The 21,234-nt window shown below is 44.3% G+C and overlaps 1 protein-coding gene across 2 annotated transcripts in view; it reads left to right on the forward strand.

The window, feature by feature from the left end:
* The window catches only part of MICU2 (mitochondrial calcium uptake 2), a 419,619-nt gene that overhangs the window by 163,729 nt on the left and 234,656 nt on the right, over positions 1–21,234 (forward strand). For both annotated transcript variants that reach the window (XM_068266953.1, XM_068266952.1), the window contains exon 2: positions 8,528–8,672. In XM_068266953.1, coding sequence (XP_068123054.1) covers positions 8,528–8,672 — 145 coding nt within the window. The remainder of the gene's footprint in view (positions 1–8,527; positions 8,673–21,234) is intronic.

Genomic DNA, 21,234 nt, shown 5'->3' on the forward strand with positions numbered 1-21,234 from the left:
TCTCTGTGCTTCAAGCATGCACACAGTTCAGAACAGCTCACTAGAAGATTTTAATATATAATAAAAAGCAGCTTGAATAAAATGCAATGGCAGCTTTCAGAGCAGATAAACTGTACTTTAGGAACTTTTAATTTGTAAACCGACAATATTACTTGTGTGCACATAAGCAAATATGGAAACTGTATAGGTAATGAAAAGTAGGAAAACACATTTTTATTGAATGTTATGTCAGAGTTTCAGATCACTGTATTGTACAGTACTGTACGTGTAAAGTTTTCAGCTGAATGAACTGTACCTGGTGGCCTCTGTTTTCCCTGGTGTCCTGTGTCCTGACTAGTGGCCTGGTTGCAGCGTGGAATACATCGGGAAGGCGCCAGCAGTCTTTGAAGTGAAGACCTACTGCGATCCTAAAGCTGGGGCCTCAAGTAGATTTTCTACCTGCGGATAGTGCTGGCCTGGCGCAGTACTACCCTCGGCGGCAAAATTTTCAAAAAAAGCTTGTGTCCCTCCATTGTGCAGAGACCACCTGGCAGAACCTTGCTGGAGCCTCAGAATCCTGCTTGCAAGGCCCATTTACAGCCCACAAACAGCTTAACAAGGTTGTGCATGCAAGAGTCAGTCTCTCCAGCAGTTTGTGCCAGTTGCTTGAGTTGAGATAACTGGGACTCTGCTATATTATTGTTCTTTATGTATAGTTTTTAGTTTTTGGTCTGCCTTGGTGTTGCGAAGAGTTAAAACGTGACACATGGCTTTCTGAATTAATGCGTATATTAATTGGCTGCGCCATATGCTACAAATGAATAACACGCTGTAGTCTGTTTTCAGTTATGTCAAGGCTCGCGCTGCACGAGTCTGTGTACTGAGCGCGCTCCTTGCCAGAAATCATAACCCTACTTAATATACTTTAATGTAGAACACTATCTTCTCATTTATATGATTTATAGCATCTCAAATATATGCAAAAGCATAGGCCGTTCTGTATGGAGAGATTTTACATAACGTTCCTACTTTAAAACTCCCCAACGGCTTATAGGAAACCCCTTCTGACAGTGAGCAAATGTAGGTTCAAACTTTTCTAGAAAACTGGGAACAAAAAGTGCTTGATGTGAATATAGAATTGCCATAGTGCGTGTGACAAAAGAAAGGTAAGGGTAATCTTTCAAGGTTGATTGCACGGTCACCAATCAGAAGAGCGTTGCCAAAGCTGGGGTTAAAGAGAACCTGAAAAGTAAAAAGTGCCCAGTTTGGGTTTTTACATCGGGAGAGGGAAACCTCTAATTCCTCTAGAGCAGTGTTTCTCAACATTTTGTAAGTGTGTACCCCTTTTAAAACCCTGTACTCATCGAGTACCCCCTAGCATAGTAAACATGATCACAAGTACCCCTTGACAAATATATATTTAATCGTAGTACATGATAATTGGTTCTAAACAATGTGCAAGCATTTATTATTGCTTTTAATTAGCTAAAATACTAATTTGATGTTGTTTAAATAAGAATTATAATTTTCTAAATCTCTAAATTTGTTATTCTTGGTTAAGTATATCAAGCCCGAGTACCCCCTGGACCAATCAGAAGTACCCCCTGGGGTACGCGTACCGCATGTTGAGAACCTAGGCTCTAGAGGATTGCCGAGTTGTCGCCCTCCTCGCTTTTCCAGCACTGAGACTCTCGCAAGGCCGTCAACATGGAGTTCAGCCATGCTGCGCAGCCAGCTCGCGTCTGCGCACTAATGCGGCACTGAATGGCCTCAGCTTTTTCTGCTGCGCCCGAGCTGTGGGTCCATGCTACCGCGTAGGTGCAAGCCATCCTGTGTCTGTGGAGTGTGGCCATGTTTGTCCCTATACGGAAGCACAGCCACTATTTTCAGGGGTCCCAGCACTGGAGTGGAGGAACAGAAGAGGAAGGGGGAAAACCAGGGCTCTTAAGTCGGTACAAAAATCTTTCGACTCCAACTCCGACTCCTCAGTTTCTGAAACCACGACTCCCACTCCGGGTACCCAACATTTCTCAGACTCCGACTCCTCGACTCCGACTCCTTAGTCTAATACTTAACAGGGCTGTGGATTTTGTACAAAAATCATGCGACTCCAACTCCGACTCCGGGTGCCCAAAATTGCTCCGACTCCTCGACTCCGACTCCACAGCCCTGGGAAAATCGAATTTAAATTTTAGTCTTAAGTGTCTCACAGGCTTTCTTTACGCCTGGTACACACCTTAATTTTTATTGGCCAATTTTACCAGCTCCAAACTATGAGGCCCCAACTGCCATTATCTATACCCACAACCCCTAACTTTGCTATAGGCTGAAAGGTTCTTTATACAGTATATGCACAGAAGAAGATATGGGTTGCTTGGCAGTTAGAAACCGCTGTTATTTCCCACAATGCAGCAAGGCTCACAGGTAGGACCATGGTCATGACATCATGTTGGGAGGGGTTTCACCAAAATATTGACCATACAGACCCCCCTGATGATCTATTCGAGAAAAGGTCGAGATTTCTTATGGAAAAATCAGTAGCGGCTACTGATTCGGATGAAGTAGGGTTGGATTCACCATAAGGCACTGTAGGCCTTTGCCAACAGGGTTATAATGATGGAAAGGTAGCGCACTCCCCTCCCTGGGTGCCTCCCTCCTTCCTTATGCAGAGTCCCGAACAGACCGTAAATGAGGGGCTACTCACCCAGGTCTCTGCATTATTTATTTATTGTATTAATAAAGCGCCAACCTATTACGAAGCGCTGGCATTCCACTGATGAGATCTTCCTTCAGTCGGGGGTACCTCTAGCAACTTAAAGTGGATCCGAAATGAACTTTTACTCATTGCATATTGTGTTCCTTTCCTATTGTTTGTAGGGCATTCCTCAAGCCAAATACTTTTTTGTTTTTGTTTTAATACTCTAATTCCCTATAAACTAAACAAGCCTCGTCCACAGTTTTTCAGAGAGCCTTGGCATTTTCAGACAGTAGCAAGGGCTCATGGGAGCTCAGTCTGGGCAGGAGGAGGGGGAGGTATTACTAACCAGAGATTTCAGAGACAGTGGGGAGGAGGAGGGGGGATTAGGCTTTTTTCACAGGCTGAGTGCTGAAGATGCAGATAAGCTTTCCTGTGTGTAATGTTTACAAACAAGACAAGACAAGACAAATAACATTTAAATCGCGCTTTTCTCCTGGCGGACTCAAAGCGTCAGAGCAGCAGCCACTAGGACGCGCTCTATAGGCAGTAGCAGTGTTAGGGAGACTTGCCAAAGGTCTCCTACTGAATTAGGTGCTGGCTTACTGAACAGGCAGAGCCGAGATTCGAACCCTGGTCTCCTGTGTCAGAGGCAGAGCCCTTAACCATTACACACTTCAGCCACAAACAACATACTGCTGTCATTGTATCACAGGAAGACATAATCATATTCTATTGAAGCTGTTTTCAGCTAGATTTGCTGTGTAAACTATCTAAACTTAAGATAAAATATATAGACAAGTTACTTGTTATTGTTAGTTTTTCATCTCGGATCCGCTTTAACACTGACTACCTAATAGTAGAGGCACCTCAGTGTTCTCCCCAAATTTTTTTTCCAGCCGGGTGGCATGAAATAGTATCCGGGTGGCATGAAAAATTAGCCGGGTGGGGTAATATGAGAAATGCAGAGCCGGTGTTTCTGTGCGCAACCCTGCTTATAGTATAGGAGGAGGTGAGCTGATGGCAGCCGGGTGCCCATCAAAACTAGCCGGGTGGAGCACCCGGCTAAAAGAGCCTGGGGAGAACACTGCACCTGTAGCTACCTGTAACAGACAAGGGAAGTAAGGGAGAAGTGACAGCTGGGCCATCCAGCACACTTGTGGTGCAGTTTGGTGGGGTCTGTAGGTTCATGGAGGGTGAAGTCTAGGGTGCCAGAACATCCGTACCTATAGGCTCCTGTGAGATAAATCTGGGCCTGGGATGAAGATCAATCCTGGGTTACAGTTCCTCTTTAGTAATTAGAAACTTATTTTACTGAAAGCGGAAAATGGTTTCCCTTTAGTGAAGCTGATGCCGTCTTGGTATGCTTTAGCCCAGCCTTGTAAGTGGTTAATACGGAAGCGGTAACATTTGACATTGCAGCAGCTTTGTCTGGACATGGGCCATACGTCAGGGTGCCTCATCTGTGCTGCAACATGTTTGTATGTGTTGATCTTTTGATGTACAAACTTCTAAGCATTTTTTGTTTCAATGGTCATAAAAAAAACCCCAGTGTACTATTATAGGTGGAATATAACCTGCGATGCTTCGTAGCAGCGTGTTATGAAAATGATTAAATGATTACACATTGGTATGTCTCCAGAAGGCAAACGAGAGAAAGCAATGCGCTGTTCTTTAATTTTACATCCCCACCACTTTGATCTCCTGTGAAATAAATAAGCCCGTTCTATCCCACCATTGGAAAATTGATTATATGTGTCTTGTCTGTTCAAGCAGTGTTGTCAGCCGTATTGATCAACACCATAAATTATTCTTAATAATAAGCTTTTACTTGCATGAGTTTATGTAATTTACAGCACACATTTGCTTTAAAGAGAACCTGAACTGAAAATTAAAAGTCAAAATAACCGTACACAGGTCATACTTCCCTCCTGTGTAGTCTACTCCTCAATTTCTTTCTCCTCCTGTTTGTCCACTGTGATCAATGGAATTCTCTGTCCTCCATTTTGAAAATGGCCGTTACCCCATAACAGCTTCCTGGTCAGCACACAGTTAAACTGTAACATCGCCCACTTGAGCCATAGGGAAACATGGACACAACCTTACACATTCAGTTGTAACTGACAGCTGCTGATATATAACTGACAGCAACTGGTATATTTCAGTTCTGACACAATATTGTCAGAACTGGAAGGGATCACTGTAAGAAGAAAATGGTGAGCTTCTGAGAGGAACTGATTGTGAGGTTAGCATGTAATATTCATTTGCACTACATCATGTGTTAATTTTACATAATTTTACTCACTTCAGGTTCCCTTTTACCCTCCTGGCGGTATATTAAAAACCGCCAGGGGGCAGCGCAGCCGTTTTTTTTTTTTTTTTTTTATATCATGTAGCGAGCCGAGGGCTCCGGCGATAGGTGATCAGGAAATCCCGTTCAAAGAACGGGATTTCCTGGAGGGCTTCCCCCGTCGCCATGGCGACGGGGCGGGATGACGTCACCGACGTCATGGACGTCGTGACGTCTAAGGGAGTCCCGATCCACCCCTTGCCGCTGCCTGGCGCTGATAGGCCAGGCAGCGCAGGGGTCTAGGGGGGGGGCCTGTCTTGCGACACGGATAGCGGCGATCGAGCGCGGGGCGGCGGAGTTACCGCCAGGAAGGTTAAGGAAAGCTGTAAGGAGCACATTTACTTAAAGGGAAAATGTACTGGGAACACATTTACTTAGAGCTGCCATATTTATTTCCTTGTAAGCAATACGAGTTTCCTGGCTGCCCTGCTGGTGAGTGTAGCCGGGAGTCTGGTGAGCACCATGGACGCACCAATTTTAGTATCCCCCCTCCCCAATTTGTACACTCTAAACCTAGGTGCTTCTTATGGTCAAGACCGTCTAGTAGTCCAAAACAACAACAACAACAACAACAAATAACATTTGTAAAGCGCTTTTCTCCCATGGGACTCAAAAAATAGGTTATTTCCCACTCAAACAATTAGAATGGTTGCTCAGCTTGGGGATCAGATATCAGTGAGTGAGGCCATTACCTTACAAACATATATACATATTGCTCTCCTCAGGCTCTTTTAGCCAGGTGCTCCACCCGGATTATTTTGATGAGCACCCGGCTGTCATCTGCTTGCCTCCTCCTATGCTCTAAGCAGAGTTGTGCCAGCATTTTATTCCCCCCACCACGCCCCACCCAGCTACTTTTTCATGCCACTTGGGAAAACATTCTAAGAACACTGTAGCATATAGGTATACTACTCCGTAAAGCTCCTTTCACTCTTGGATTTGTCTCCCTTGTTCCTCACCCCTTAAAGTAAATGGAAACCGCATTTAAAAAAGTAATGAAGCAAATACTTACCTAAGGAGAGGGAAGGCTCTGGGTCGTATTGAGCCTTCCATCTCCTCTCTCGGTGCTCTCTATCCTGTGCTGCCCCCCCCCCCGTTTCAATCTCCCGTCGAAAGTGTATTTGGAAGTCTTCGGGAGCCGTGTCCTCCCGAGGACGTGCGGCTCCATACTGCACAGGCGTGAGCGTGCTTGCACAGGCGCAGTACAGGGCCGCCCTTCTTCAGGAGCACTCGGGCTCCCTGAAGACTTCGGGAGCCTCCTTCGACCGGGTAAAGCAGTATTTGACTAAATTAGTCAAGTACTGCTACCGGGAAGCCAGCACCGGAACGAAGGGACCAGGAGAGGAGCGGGAAGGCTCTATACAACCCAGAGCCTTCCCTCTCCTTGGGTAAGTATCTGTCTCATTTTTTAAAATGCGGTTCCCATTCACTTTAAAGTATTCTGCTTCCTTTATTTATCAGCGAGTCCTTGTATGAGAACCTCTGCAGGGCTGCTTTAGATCCCGTCCTCGGTGACAGGTGTGTTTCTCATGCCACAGGATACATGCAGTACGTCTCAATTAGCCGCCTTTGTTTTGAATCGCTGACAGCTATTGAATTTTTCTAAGGCAGATCAGGTTTGTAGCGAAATAATAATTAAAGAAGTGCCGAAATATTATCAAGACTTAAGAGTGGAAGAGCGAAGGAAGATCAAATGCAGCAAACATGACAAATGTTGATTTATCTGCGCAGAGTATACACACCCCAAGGCCCAATCTCGCTTTCTGACTTCTAATAGAAACACAGCTCTGGCAATTCTTTATCTTTTGAAATGTGGAACATGAGTAACTGTTTCCTCATCACTGAAGGCATTCTGTCTTAAACGCATTCAATGACTCATTATGAGTGATTTAAGAAAAAGTCGTCTGCAATTGTCAAGAGGGTAGAAGCGCCGACGGGCAGAATGTACTGTAAATAAAGATGTCATTTTCTTTTAATATGTAAATAATTACTGCACTTGATCCTGATCTGATCTCTTGATTCTGGGTTTGTACTTCCTTAAAGTAATACCATTTTGTGGAGTTAAACACAGATAACTCACGCTGTCAAAAGGGTAGTTTTTATCTCCCTGGTTTGATTGTACGTCTTAATGTCTTTATTATATTTACATTTGTCTGACATCAAAGGCATTTTTCGCATAGTTTTGCTGTTAGGTAGCAGTCGGCGTACCGGCGCATGCTCTTCTTCACATCTCCATCCATGGCCTTTAGGATCACCGTATAGTGAGATATTTTTATGCAGCTTGAAGAAAAACTGCAGACTTTTTAGTGGTTTGCTTTAACTTATCTAAAGGCCTAGTTTATAACTGACGTGGTGCTGTGGATTCGTCGTGCTGGCCTAGTTTATAAAACATTCATTGAGTGTTAGTGTACGCAGGGCTGTGGAGTCGGTACAAAAATCTTCCAACTCAGACTCCTCAGTTTATGAAACCACCGACTCCAACTCCGACTCCGGGTACTCAGAACGGCTCCCACTCCTCGACTCCGACTCCTTAGTCTATTACTTACCAGGGCTGTGGATTTTGTACAAAAATCACCCAACTTCGACTCCTCAGTTTATGAAATCACTGACTCCAACTCCGGGTACCCAAAATTGCTCTGACTTCGACTCCACAGCCCTGAGTGTACGTAAAGAGGAACTGTAACTAAGGATTGAACTTCATCCCAATCAGTAGCTGATACCCCCTTTCCCACGAGAATTTTTCTCAAATAGATCAAGGGGGGGGGGGGGGGGGTCCTGTATGACTGGTATAGTGGTGAAACCCCTCCCACAGTGTGATGGATGTCATGACCATGGTCCTGACAGTTTCCTGTCTCTGAACCTTGTTGCATTGTGGGAAATAGCATCTGTTTCCTACCGCCAAGCAACCTGTATCTTCCTCTTTACATATGTATATCCATGAAAAAAAACTACCTTTTAGCCTATTGCAGTGTTAGCACAACCTCCACAACTAGCTGCCTACTCTATGTAGTGCCAGTGGATTTGCACATTGTGTACCTGCTAGGCTCAAGTGCCTTTCTCCGTGCTCTGCTCTCTTGGCTCCTCACGCTGGTTGACGCCTCACAGAAATTGTAAATTCGCTTATTTGGCCTGATGAAGGGCATATTCAGCCCGAAACGGACTAGTGTCGTTGCCAATTCAACCATTATGCAAATTCTACTAATATGGTCCTTTTTTCTGCCAGCCAGACAATTTGAATAAGCCTTTATTGAGCCTTTTTATCCAAGTTACACAGGTTTTTTCATGTCAAGTTGTGTGTTTTGTATCAATAAAGTTTTTGTATTATCTTTGAGACACTGCATTTTTGCGCAATTTTTTTTGATATATTACATACAGTCCAGTACTTATTGCAACATGGTCTGTCTCACAGGCAGTGTGGTGGTGATTGCTGAAAGTTGGATAATGTTGGATACCTTCACCTAGACTCCATTTATTAAAAACACCCTTACTCTCTCCTGATTCAGGATGAAGAAGCTGTGGATGAAGTACAGGAGAAGCGGTCCATCCGAAAGCAGCGGTTCATGCAGTTTGCCTCCTTGGAGTACAATGGAGAATACTACATGACCCCGCGAGACTTCCTTCTGTCTGTCATGTTCGAGGACGTGCAGCGTAAGTTGTACTGAACAGGGCATGTAAATATGGGAAAACTGAAGGGGCTTCTTGTAGATATCACGTTTGTTCACATTTATTGATAAGTGCAGCTTTTCATGCAAAACAATCAACTGGCGCCACTCTGCTCTGTTCTGCGCCTGGAACAACAAAGCCCCATATCATGTAGGACTGATGAATAGCAATGATCAATAAGATGCAAATATTTCAGAGTTCATGCAGGATTATGTAAATTTGTATGCAAATATGTTCAGCCTAAAAATAGACCAGTTTAAATCTTTGTAGAATTTGATTGGTCCATTTTCGAGTTGCATATATTTGCATACAGATTTGCATAATCCTACATGAACTCGGGAATATTTGCATCACATTGATCATCCCTACTGATGAACACAAGAATAGCACAGAAATAATCATGTGACACTCTCTCCTCCAACCATCTGGCTGCATTCCGATTGCACTTGCAAGCATGTTTCTTGATACATCGCTTAACACCGACTTTTCTCTGGATCCAATCATTGCGGTGCTGGTAGTGAATAAAATTGTGTTTTGCCACAATGTTACATTAGTCAAATAGATGAGACTGCCGTTAATCTCCCCTCCCCTGGTTTAGGAACCCTTTAATTGCCCAGCAACTACTGGGCTTTATTGGCTCTGGTTAAAGTCAGTGGAAATCTGCATGGATTGTGGATGTATTGAAGCTTATCTGAGTTGATGCATAATAAATTGCATTATAATTTGGAGGGAAAACCATAAGCTTACCTGTATGGTTTTTGAGGAAACCTTTAAGCCAGCGTTTCTCAACATTTTATTTGTATATACCTATTTTAAAACCAACCCTGTACTCACCAAGTACTCCCTAGAAATAGTAAACATTATCACAAATACCACTTGACAAATATATATTTAATCGTATCGCATGATAATTGGTCCTTAACTATTTCCAAGCATTTACTATTGCTTTTAATTCACTAAAATACTAACTTTGTGTTGTATGGTTTATCGTTTTCTAAAACTCTAAATTTGTCATTCTTCTTTAAAGAGAACCCGAGGCGGCCTACTGAAATCGTAACAGGACCCAGAGGCATGTCATGTGTACAATGACATGCCTCTGTGGCATTGTATCACTGCTGCCAGCCTCCCCCCCCCCCCCACTCTGCTAAGCCCCCTTTAAAAAATCTCCAGGCTAGCGACAATCTGCTTGGGGGGGGCGGGAGGGGGGGCTGTCAGCGGCGATACAGTGACCCAGAGGCATGTCATTGTGCACACGACATGCCTCTGGCTCCTACTGGGATTTCAGTATGCTGACTTGGGTTCTCTTTAAGTACGGTATATCAAGCCTAAGTACCTCCAGGAACCATCAGAAGTAAGCGTGCCACACGTTGAGAAGCTGGGTTTTAGTCAACCCATATCAACCTCATGCGTGGGATGTTGTAAATAAATTGTCTCAAAAAACAGAGAAACAAAGAGCCACTTCTAGCGTAATATGGTTAGGTCCTGTACACACTGAAAATAGCCAAGCGCAATCGCAAACACAGTGCAATGGGATTTGCAGTTTTTAATCAAAATTCTACTTTTTTCCTGATTACCTAAAAAGCGCAATGAAAATTACATGCATTGCGGATTTTCATGCGCTATTTGAGACCTGCAGCGTGTTCACCTGCCGTTAGACTGTTTGTACATAATCTTTACAGCGATGTTTAAATGCTCTTTTATAAACAAAAAAAAAAAATCTCCATGTGTTTGTTCTGCAATCTGTCTGTGAAGCGAAATGCTGGCTTTAATCAAAGGAATTTCCCTGAGTGCATTCCTTACACGTTTGATTTATTTGTGTTTTTCCCCTCCATGTATTGTGCTGGGGATGTTTTTCAAATAACTGGTAGAATAAAAACAGCAAAGTATGATTATGTTAACAATATCCTCTATGATGTAATAATACAAATAAGTCATCTGGTAGGAATAACAAACGCAGCGGGCTGTCAGGCTTCCCGAGTTTATTTTATGGAAAGCTTATTTATTTTCCTGTAGCTTGTCTACTTTATTGTGTATGATATACTAGTTCATGTCTAACGGTGTTTTCTGCTTTGCAGTAATGTACCTATAGACATGAGATGCTTGTCGACCAATCGGGCCAGATTAGCAGATTTTCATTGCAGTTATAGCCCTTCTTCATGAAATAAAATTATTTAAATTTGGGATGGGGGTTAGAATATTGTTTGGGTTTTTCCTGCTGCGTGGTTACTTATTAAAGAGACTAGATCCCAGTGATGTTTAACCTAGGCTATTTAGTTATGCACATGGCTAGATTTGAGGAAAGGCCATGGCCTAGGGAGCAAGGAAGCAAGGGGCTGGCACACTGAGGCTCAGTTCACATCAGTGCAGATGCAGATCGGATCCAGTTTCAAATGGGTCAGCTTTTCTGAAAACTGATCCGTTTTTCAAAATGTTGTGCTTTTGTAGCATACGTTTCCAGTACGTTTAGTCAAAGACGTGTCCTTCCTTCATGGGTGCTTTTATTGGATAAGAAGTCTGCAAAGATGACGCTGAGGGAAGGAGTAGGAAGTAGGCAATCCGCTTTGACATCTGTTTTGTGTGCAAAGTTCTTTGTGTGACGGGAGGTCCGTTTTTTTGTATTGCCTTTCATTGCCTGCGTGGAAATTGGCACTCCAAAAAAGGTGCCACGTCCGAACTCTCCGTTCACTTTTTATGCACGGATCAATTTTTCTTTACACGTGAAGACGGGTGCTATTTTTAACACTGGGATCCGTGCCTCCATTTTTCTCCGCTTCAGAAACCATACTACATGGATAAGTTTTTTGAACAAATGTGAACCGGCCGTACAGTTGTTAAACTGCAAAACATATAAATCGCAGCAGTCACAAGCCCAGTTCGCGGGTGCCCATCTTCCACAGAGGCGAGCAGTGAAGCATTGATCCTGTGCTCCCCCCCCAAGCACTGCAGAGCATGGTGGGAGCAGATTACCAGGGAAGTAAACAGGATGGGGGGAGCGAAAGACGAGAGCGCAGGACCAGGGGGTACAAATGGTACAGGGCAAGCACACAGGAGGGGTGGTGCACGGGACCAGGGAAGTACACAGGATGGGAGAAGCACAAGACGAGAGCACAGGACCAGTGGTAGAAATAGTACCGGGCAAGCACACAGGAGGGGTGGTGCACGGGACCAGGGAAGTACACAGGATGGGAGAAGCACAAGACGAGAGCACAGGACCAGGGGGTACAAATGGTACAGGGCAAGCACACAGGAGGGGTGGTGCACGGGACCAGGGAAGTACACAGGATGGGAGAAGCACAAGACGAGAGCACAGGACCAGGGGGTACAAATGGTACAGGGCAAGCACACAGGAGGGGTGGTGCACGGGACCAGGGAAGTACACAGGATGGGAGAAGCACAAGACGAGAGCACAGGACCAGTGGTAGAAATAGTACCGGGCAAGCACACAGGAGGGGTGGTGCACGGGACCAGGGAAGTACACAGGATGGGAGAAGCACAAGACGAGAGCACAGGACCAGGGGGTACAAATGGTACAGGGCAAGCACACAGGAGGGGTGGTGCACGGGACCAGGGAAGTACACAGGATGGGAGAAGCACAAGACGAGAGCACAGGACCAGGGGGTACAAATGGTACAGGGCAAGCACACAGGAGGGGTGGTGCACGGGACCAGGGAAGTACACAGGATGGGAGAAGCACAAGACGAGAGCACAGGACCAGGGGGTACAAATGGTACAGGGCAAGCACACAGGAGGGGTGGTGCACGGGACCAGGGAAGTACACAGGATGGGAGAAGCACAAGACGAGAGCACAGGACCAGTGGTAGAAATAGTACCGGGCAAGCACACAGGAGGGGTGGTGCACGGGATGCGACAATTGTGGAAATTGGTGACAGTGGGCCTTGGGTGGTAAAATGTACAAATCCAACCCTGGTTATGCAGCCTTCTACCCCAGAGCACTCTGGGAGACCAGGGCTCATATGCAATTCACTTTTTCTCCTGAGTTTTCTCCCAGGTGAAATTTTCACAACTTGTCATAAAATGCCTTTTTCACCCCCAGCAAGCAAACAAATACGCAGTATAATATGTTTTCACATATTTTTGGGTACTTTTTCTATAGCTTTACCCACTTCCTGTTTGAACAGGAAGCAAGGAAATAGTCACAGATAGGAACACATACAGGAAATTGAATTGCAAAAGAAGTTTTGACTTTTAGCTGATTAACCATCAACTCTGGACGCTTTCCATATGTAAGAGATGTGTTTACTTCTACAACAAAGAGATGCTATTGTCTACTCACTAAATATTGCTATGTGGCAATATTCACTAATCCCTGTTCTGTAAGTCTCACCATTGTGGAGCAAGTGAGGCAGGAGTCAGGGTTTTTTTCTGTCCAATGCATCCCCAGCATCCCTTTTGATGTGCTGCAGTCATTAGAGAGAGCTCTAATGTATACCAGTATATAGATATGCACATCTAAAGGTATACAGAAAAGCCGTTATAAACATCTTCTTCTCCTGCTCTAATTTTTTGAACTCCGGTCACTGCTACCCATCAGATCAGACCCTAATCTGCCTCTTACAGGCACCCAATTACCTGCCCACACCCTCAGATCGCCCTCAGACCTCCCTGATCACCTCCCCAGTGCATTGCTTGCATCTATTCCCCCCTCTAATCACACCCTGAGACACCCATCAATCACCTCCTGTCACCCCCTAGCACTCCTATCCATCAGACCAGGCCCTAATCTGCCCCCTGCTGGTCTCTACGACTTAATTGTGGCTGAGACCAACAGTTATGCCACACAATACGCAACCGCCAATCCAAGAAGCTACCATGCCCAGCCTTTTCGGTGGAAACCACTCCAAGTTTGCGAACGTATCATTTTTTTGGGGCCTTATCCTTAACATGGGTGTAGTCAAAAAGAATGTATTGCGGTCTTATTGGTCTACGCGCCCAATACATCACATGCCCATGTTCTCTGCTGCCATGTCCAGGTCACAATTTGAGAACATCCTGCGCTTCCTGCACAGTGAAAATACAACATGTCATCTAAGAGGCCACCCTGCTTATGATCGGTTCCACAAAATTCGGCCCCTCATAGACCACCTGTCATCAAAATTTGCAGATGCTTATACCCCTGAACAGTCATTTTGAGGCATTTGGTTTCACGGTTTTGGGCCCCTAAAATACCAGGGCAATATAGGAACCCCACAAGTGACCCCATTTTAGAAAGAAGACTCCCCAAGGTATTCCGTTAGGTGTATGATGAGTTCATAAAATATTTTATTTTTTTGTCAATCCGGAATCCGGAAGCAGCCGCCCGCCCGCTCATAAGGTAACTGAAGCGGCGGCCGCGGGGGCACCATCTACGCATACTGGGCACTATACTAGCTATAGCTGGGCACTATACTAGCCATGCTGGGCACTATATTAGCCATGCTGGGCACTATATTAGCCATGCTGGGCACTATACTAGCTATAGCTGGGCACTATACTAGCTATAGCTGGGCACTATACTAGCCATGCTGGGGCACTATACTAGCCATGCTGGGCACTATACTAGCCAAGCTGGGGCACTATACTAGCCATGCTGGGGCACTATACTAGCCATGCTGGGGCACTATACTAGCCAAGCTGGGGCACTATACTAGCCAAGCTGGGGCACTATACTAGCCAAGCTGGGGCACTATACTAGCCATGCTGGGACACTATACTAGCCATGCTGGGACACTATACTAGCTATAGCTGGGCACTGTACTAGCCATGCTGGGCACTATACTAGCCATGCTGGGCACTATACTAGCCATGCTGGGCACTATACTAGCCATGCTGGGCACTATACTAGCCATGCTGGGCACTATACTAGCCATGCGGGGCACTATACTAGCCATGCTGGGCACTATATTAGCCATGCTGGGCACTATACTAGCCATGCTGGGCCACTATACTAGCCATGCTGGGCCACTATACTAGCCATGCTGGGGCACTATACTAGCCATGCTGGGGCACTATACTAGCCATACTGGGGTAACCATACTAGCCATGCTGGGCACTTTACTAGCCATACTGGGGCACTATACTAGCCATGCTGGGACACTATACTAGCCATGCTGGGACACTATACTAGCCATGCTGGGACACTATACTAGCCATACTGGGCACTGATCTAGCCATGCTGGGACACTATACTAGCCATACTGGGCACTATACTAGCCATGCTGGGACACTATACTAGCTATAGCTGGGCACTATACTAGCCATGCTGGAGCACTATACTAGCCATGCTGGGGCACTATACTAGCCAAGCTGGGGCACTATACTAGCCAAGCTGGGGCACTATACTAGCCAAGCTGGGGCACTATACTAGCCATGCTGGGACACTATACTAGCTATAGCTGGGCACTATACTAGCCATGCTGGGGCACTATACTAGCCATGCTGGGGCACTATACTAGCCATACTGGGGTAACCATACTAGCCATGCTGGGCACTTTACTAGCCATACTGGGGCACTATACTGGGCACTTTACTAGCTATACTGGGGCACTACCTACCCATACTGGACACTATATTAGCTATACTGGGCGCTTTACTAGGGCACTACCGACCCATACTGGGACTATACTAGCTATACTGGTCACAATACTAGCTATACTGGGGCACTATACTAGCTACACTGGGGTAACTATACTAGCCATACTGGGGCAACTAAACTCCCTATACTGAGGCAACTATGCTAGCTATGCCGCCGCACCCCAGCCCCTCCCCCCGTAACCCGCTGCGCACGACACTGTCCACTCGGTCGCTTGCGCAATACCTCGCCCCCCCTCCGGCCTCGGAGAAAAATTTGGTCAGTAAGTGGTCCCCGGGCCGGAAAAGGTTGGGGACCCCTGCCCTAGCGCACCTAGGCTGCAAAAAAGTGTCATACGTGGTATCGCCGTACTCATGAGAAGTAGTATAATGTGTTTTGGGGTGTATTTTTACACATACCCATGCTGGATGGGAGAAATAACTCTGTAAATGGACACTTATGTGTAAAAAAATAAAAAAAATCTCATTTACAGAGATATTTCTCCCACCCAGCATGGTTATGTGTAAAAATACACCCCAAAACACATTATACTTTTTCTCCTGAGTACGGCAATACCACATGTGTGGCACTTTTTTGCAGCCTAGGTGCGCTAAGGGGTCCAAAGTCCAATGAGTACCTTTTGGCTTTACAGGGGTGCTTACAAATTAGCACCCCCCAAAATGTCAGGACAGTAAACACACCCCACAAATGACCCCATTTTGGAAAGTAGACACCCCAAAGTATTCAGAGAGGGGCATGGCGAGTCCGTGGCAGATTTAATTGTTTTTTTTGTCACAAGTTAGCAGAAATGGAAACTTTTTTTATTTTTTGTCACAAAGTGTCATTTTCCGCTAACTGTGACAAAAAATAAAATCTTCTATGAACTCACCATGCCTCTCAGTGAATACTTTGGGATGCCTTCTTTCTAAAATGGGGTCATTTGGGGGGTATTTATACTATCCTTGAATTCTAGCACCTCATGAAACATGACAGGTGTTCAGAAAAGTCAGAGATGCTTCAAAATGGGAAAATTCACTTTTTGCACCATACTTTGTAAACGCTATAACTTTTACCCAAACCAATAAATATACACTTATTGGATTTTTCCAGGACGTCTCAGGACAGCAACCCTGAGACTTGTCTCCCTCCATTTCCAACTGGACAGGATACTAGTTAAAAGAATTAACATAATTGATTAGGCAGGCAGGCACACTACATAAGGCAGCATTCCCTTACCCTCATCAGTTGTTTTCCTGTCCATCAGGATGCTGGTTGTGTGGGGAGAGCTGGCCAACCATGATAGATTTCAGGAGCCGCGGCATACAAGTGTCCCCTATGTCAGCGCTGGTCAGGCGAGCCAGCGCGGGTGCTTGATGTCTGCATCGGCTTCTCCCCCAGTCTGTGTTACACGCCGGAGCGGCTTCCGCTGAAGGACGCGCACAGGAGGACATGTGACTTCCACATTACGTGACCAAGGAGGAAGTAGAATGCTTTCCATGGCTCGGCGTGCATCCCAGCGGACATCTCGCCGCATTTAGCCGCTGATTGAGCTAGTCTGCTCGGTAAGGCGGTGGATTTCTAAGGTAAAGCAAACCTTTTCATTATGTTTGAGCGGAAACCTTCAGGTGACCTATTCAAGGGTTGTGCATCCTGGTCAGTCTTGTGTATGCTGGCCATGGAAGCGTCCGCAGGCTCTTGCTCCCATAGTTCTGAGGAGTCAAGCTCCACTCCCTCTCTGGTATGTGTCTTTGGTTATGTCTTTATACCGGCCATTATTTGAGGGTTATCAAGCACCCTCCCCTGGTTCCTCAATTTTAACTTGGGTTTCCATCCTGGAAACACCCAAGAGGAATAACTGCTGAGTTTATTTTGCCAGATGGATGTCCTCTTGGCAGCACTGCTCATGCATGAAATCCCTGGGCCACAAGCCATGGTCGGGAGACTGGTGCTGGTGGGGGAGTCCATTACAGGAGAACTAGACAGCATAAGAAATGGTACTGTTCCTGACGTTCTCCCCTATGCTGGAAAGATGGGATCACAGACGAGCTTCCAAGCTTGTTCCAGCAGCAGGGATATTCACTCATATAGTTCACATTAGAGTGTGATTTTCCCCTGTGTGTTTTACCCTCTCTCTTGTTTCCTCTATAATCTAGTAAGCTAATGGAAACTTTCAGGGTAATGATAGTTGCAAGGAGTCATTTGCTTCCCATTTGATTTGGTCAGGCCTGCAGTAAACCTATGCTAGCTGTAGAGACTGACAATCAATGCAGGGATGTGCACTCACATGGTTGATTTGAGAGTGATGTTTCCCTGGTATAAGTTTATACTTGTCCTCTGTGTCCATGCAATCTAGCAGTGGGTGCAAAGCAGCAGGCGAAGGTGAATTGTTGCCATTGCAGCAATAGGCTTCCCCAGGGTTATAATAAGATGATTTGTCAAGCCTGAACTGCAGCGATGGTGATTGACAATCTATGGAAATTTTCAGGAAGTGAATCTCGGGGTAGTTTCAAGGAGTTCCTTGTTTCAAACTTGTTCAGATCTGCATTGCATTTGGTTCAGATTTGCATTGCATTTGGTTCAGATCTGCATTGCATTTGGTTCAGATCTGCATTGCATTTGGTTCAGATCTGCATTGCATTTGGTTCAGATCTGCATTGCATTTGGTTCAGATCTGCATTGCGTTTGGTTCAGATCTGCATTGCATTTGGTTCAGATCTGCATTGCAATTGGTTCAGATCTGCATTACTTTGTTTCAGATCTGCATTACTTTGGTTCAGATCTGTATTGCATTTCTTTCAGATCTGCATTGCATTGTTCTGATCTGCATTACTTTTGTTTCAGATCTGCGTTGCATTTGTTGTGATCTGTATTGCTTTTGTTTCAGATCTGCATTGCATTTGTTCTGATCTGTATTGCTTTTGGTTCAGATCTGTATTACATTTGGTTCAGATCTGTATTACATTTGTTTCAGATCTGCATTACTTTTGTTTCAGATCTGCGTTGCCTTTGTTCTGATCTGCATTGCATTTGTTCAGTTCTGTATTGCATTTGTTTCAGATCTGCATTACTTTGGTTCAGATCTGTATTGCATTTGTTCTGATCTGTATTGCATTTGTTTCAGATCTGCATAGCATTTGTTTCAGATCTGCATAGCATTTGTTTCAGATCTGCATAGCATTTGTTTCAGATCTGCATAGCATTTGTTTTAGATCTGCATTACTTTTGTTTCAGATCTGCATTGCATTTGTTCTGATCTGCATTGCATTTGTTCAGTTCTGTATTGCATTTGTTTCAGATCTGCATTACTTTGGTTCAGATCTGTATTGCATTTGTTCTGATCTGTATTGCATTTGTTTCAGATCTGCATAGCATTTGTTTCAGATCTGCATTGCACTTGTTTCAGATCTGCATTACTTTGTTTCAGATCTGCATTACTTTGTTTCAGATCTGCATTGCATTTGTTTCAGATCTGTATTGCATTTGTTTCAGATCTGCATTGCACTTGTTTCAGATCTGCATTGCATTTGGTTCAGATCTGTATTGCATTTGGTTCAGTTCTGTATTGCATTTGGTTCAGTTCTGTATTGCATTTGGTTCAGTTCTGCATTGCATTTGTTTCAGATCTGCATTGCATTTGTTTCAGATCTGCATTGCATTTGTTTCAGATCTGCATTGCATTTGTTTCAGATCTGCATTGCACTTGTTTCAGATCTGCATTGCATTGTTCTTATCTGCATTGCATTGTTCTGATCTGTATTGCTTTTTGTTTCAGATCTGCATTGCATTTGTTCTGATCTGTATTGCTTTTTGTTTCAGATCTGCATTACTTTTGGTTCAGATCTGTATTACTTTTGTTTCAGATCTGCATAGCATTTGTTTCAGATCTGCATAGCATTTGTTTCAGATCTGCATAGCATTTGTTTCAGATCTGCATTACTTTTGTTTCAGATCTGCGTTGCATTTGTTCTGATCTGCATTGCATTTGTTCAGTTCTGTATTGCATTTGTTTCAGATCTGCATTACTTTGGTTCAGATCTGTATTGCATTTGTTCTGATCTGTATTGCATTTGTTTCAGATCTACATTGCATTGGTTTCAGATCTGCATTGGTTTCAGATCTGCATTGCATTTGTTTTGAATTTTGTTTGATTTGTCAAGCCTGCACTTAAACCTCTACTGGCTGTAGAGATTGACAATTTTTCAGGTTGATACACTCTTAGTATTTAGAGTGTAATTTCCCCTGTATGTTTTATCCCCTCTCTATATTCTGGCAAAGGTAAATGTAAAGCAGAGGGTTTCAAGATTCTGGAATCTTAAGCAATGTGGACAATATATTTTTCCAGTATTATAAGTAATTGTTGAATCTGCACAAAGGGCAGTGCTCAGTCGTGTGGCAGATTTATTCAGCATGGAAATTCACTGCCCATATAAATCTATGGGTCTGTGCACAGTGCTGGGTTGTACCTGATTGCATTATTCTAAAAAGCGGCATGCAGATTTGTAAAAAGGCCATGTCTGGTCTCCAGTGCAGTTCACACTCATAATGTTGCATTACTATGCTTGCATTATAAGCTTATCCACTGTGATCCTAGCCTAGAGCTATCATAGCGGTGGGTGTTGTCTTCCACTTAAAGAGGAACTCCCAGTGAAAATTCTTCATTTTGACAATAATTATGTATAAATTTAGTCAGTGTTTGCCCATTTTAAAAGCTGCCCTCTCTTTTATTTACATTCTGACATTTATCAGATGGTGACGTTTTTACGGTTGGCAGGTGATGTAGCTGGAAGTACATGCTGCTTGTTCTGGCAGTTGGAAACAGCTGTAAACCGCTATTTCCCACAATGCAATGAGGTTCACAGACAGGAAACTGCCAGGAAAATAGTCTTCACAGTCTCCTGTGGGAGGGGCTTCACCACAATATTAGACATACAGAGCCCCCTGATGAGGATCCATTTGTGAAAAGGAAAAGATTTCTCATGTAAAAGTGGGTATCAGCTACTGATTGGGATGAAGTTCAATTCTTGGTCATGGTTTCTCTTTAAAGGAGAAACTGTTAGGAAGCTGTTAAAATGGATTCCAAGAATGGCAAGTTGGATAAGACTAAGCTGTCAAACCTGATAAGCATGCAGCGTCTTCTGAAGCGGTGTCTAAATCTAGGAAATGTGCAGTGACCGTATGCCTGATTCTGCAGAACACCTGTGTCAATTATGCACCGAAAAGGTAGTGAAAGATGAATCCCCTACATAGCTTAAAGATTTGATGGGATGGTTGAGATCAGAGATGTCCTTTGCTATTAAAGATATTGAAGAATCTGCTTTCATACTTTCTAATTCAGATGTTACACCGACATTTACCCCCTCTACTTCTGATGCACCTATTGCTGGTCCTTCTAAATCCTCCTAACAGACCTCCTCAAGAGGTAGAGAGTCGAGGTTGATTCAGATAAATTTGACGTCTAAAGGGAGAGTGGATATCTATTATTGGAAGAGTTACCACAGGGCGAAGTAGACGCATCTGAGGGTAAAGGCGTTAAGTCTCAGAAATTTGCTTTTCCACAGAATTTATGAATGAGTTATTTGAAGCTATGCATAGGGCTATGGGCATTACCAAGGAACAAGAAGACTTCTTCCTATTGATCAAATGTACAAACGTTTATCTAACCTAAGATTGTATCTAAATTCCATAGATCTCAAGAGATCTTTTTACCATCTTTTTGCAGTAATTCATCAAATCAAAAGGAAGAAAGGTTGCACTGTCTAGGTGTTAAGAAGGTGTCTAATTGAATGAATATCTTCAGAGATCCAAGAATTGGAGGAAGTCCAATGCTTTGTTGGTTCTCTTTGCCGGAAAGTCGCCTTCTAAAGAAACCGATTGCAAGATGGATCAGACAAGCTATTGCTTTATCTTACTTGCACCAGGGCAAGCAGTTATCAGGACTAGCGAAAGGTCATTCAACCAGAGCGGTTTCTACTTCCTGGG

Source organism: Hyperolius riggenbachi, chromosome 2, assembly GCF_040937935.1.
Source record: "Hyperolius riggenbachi isolate aHypRig1 chromosome 2, aHypRig1.pri, whole genome shotgun sequence".
NCBI lineage: Eukaryota > Metazoa > Chordata > Amphibia > Anura > Hyperoliidae > Hyperolius > Hyperolius riggenbachi.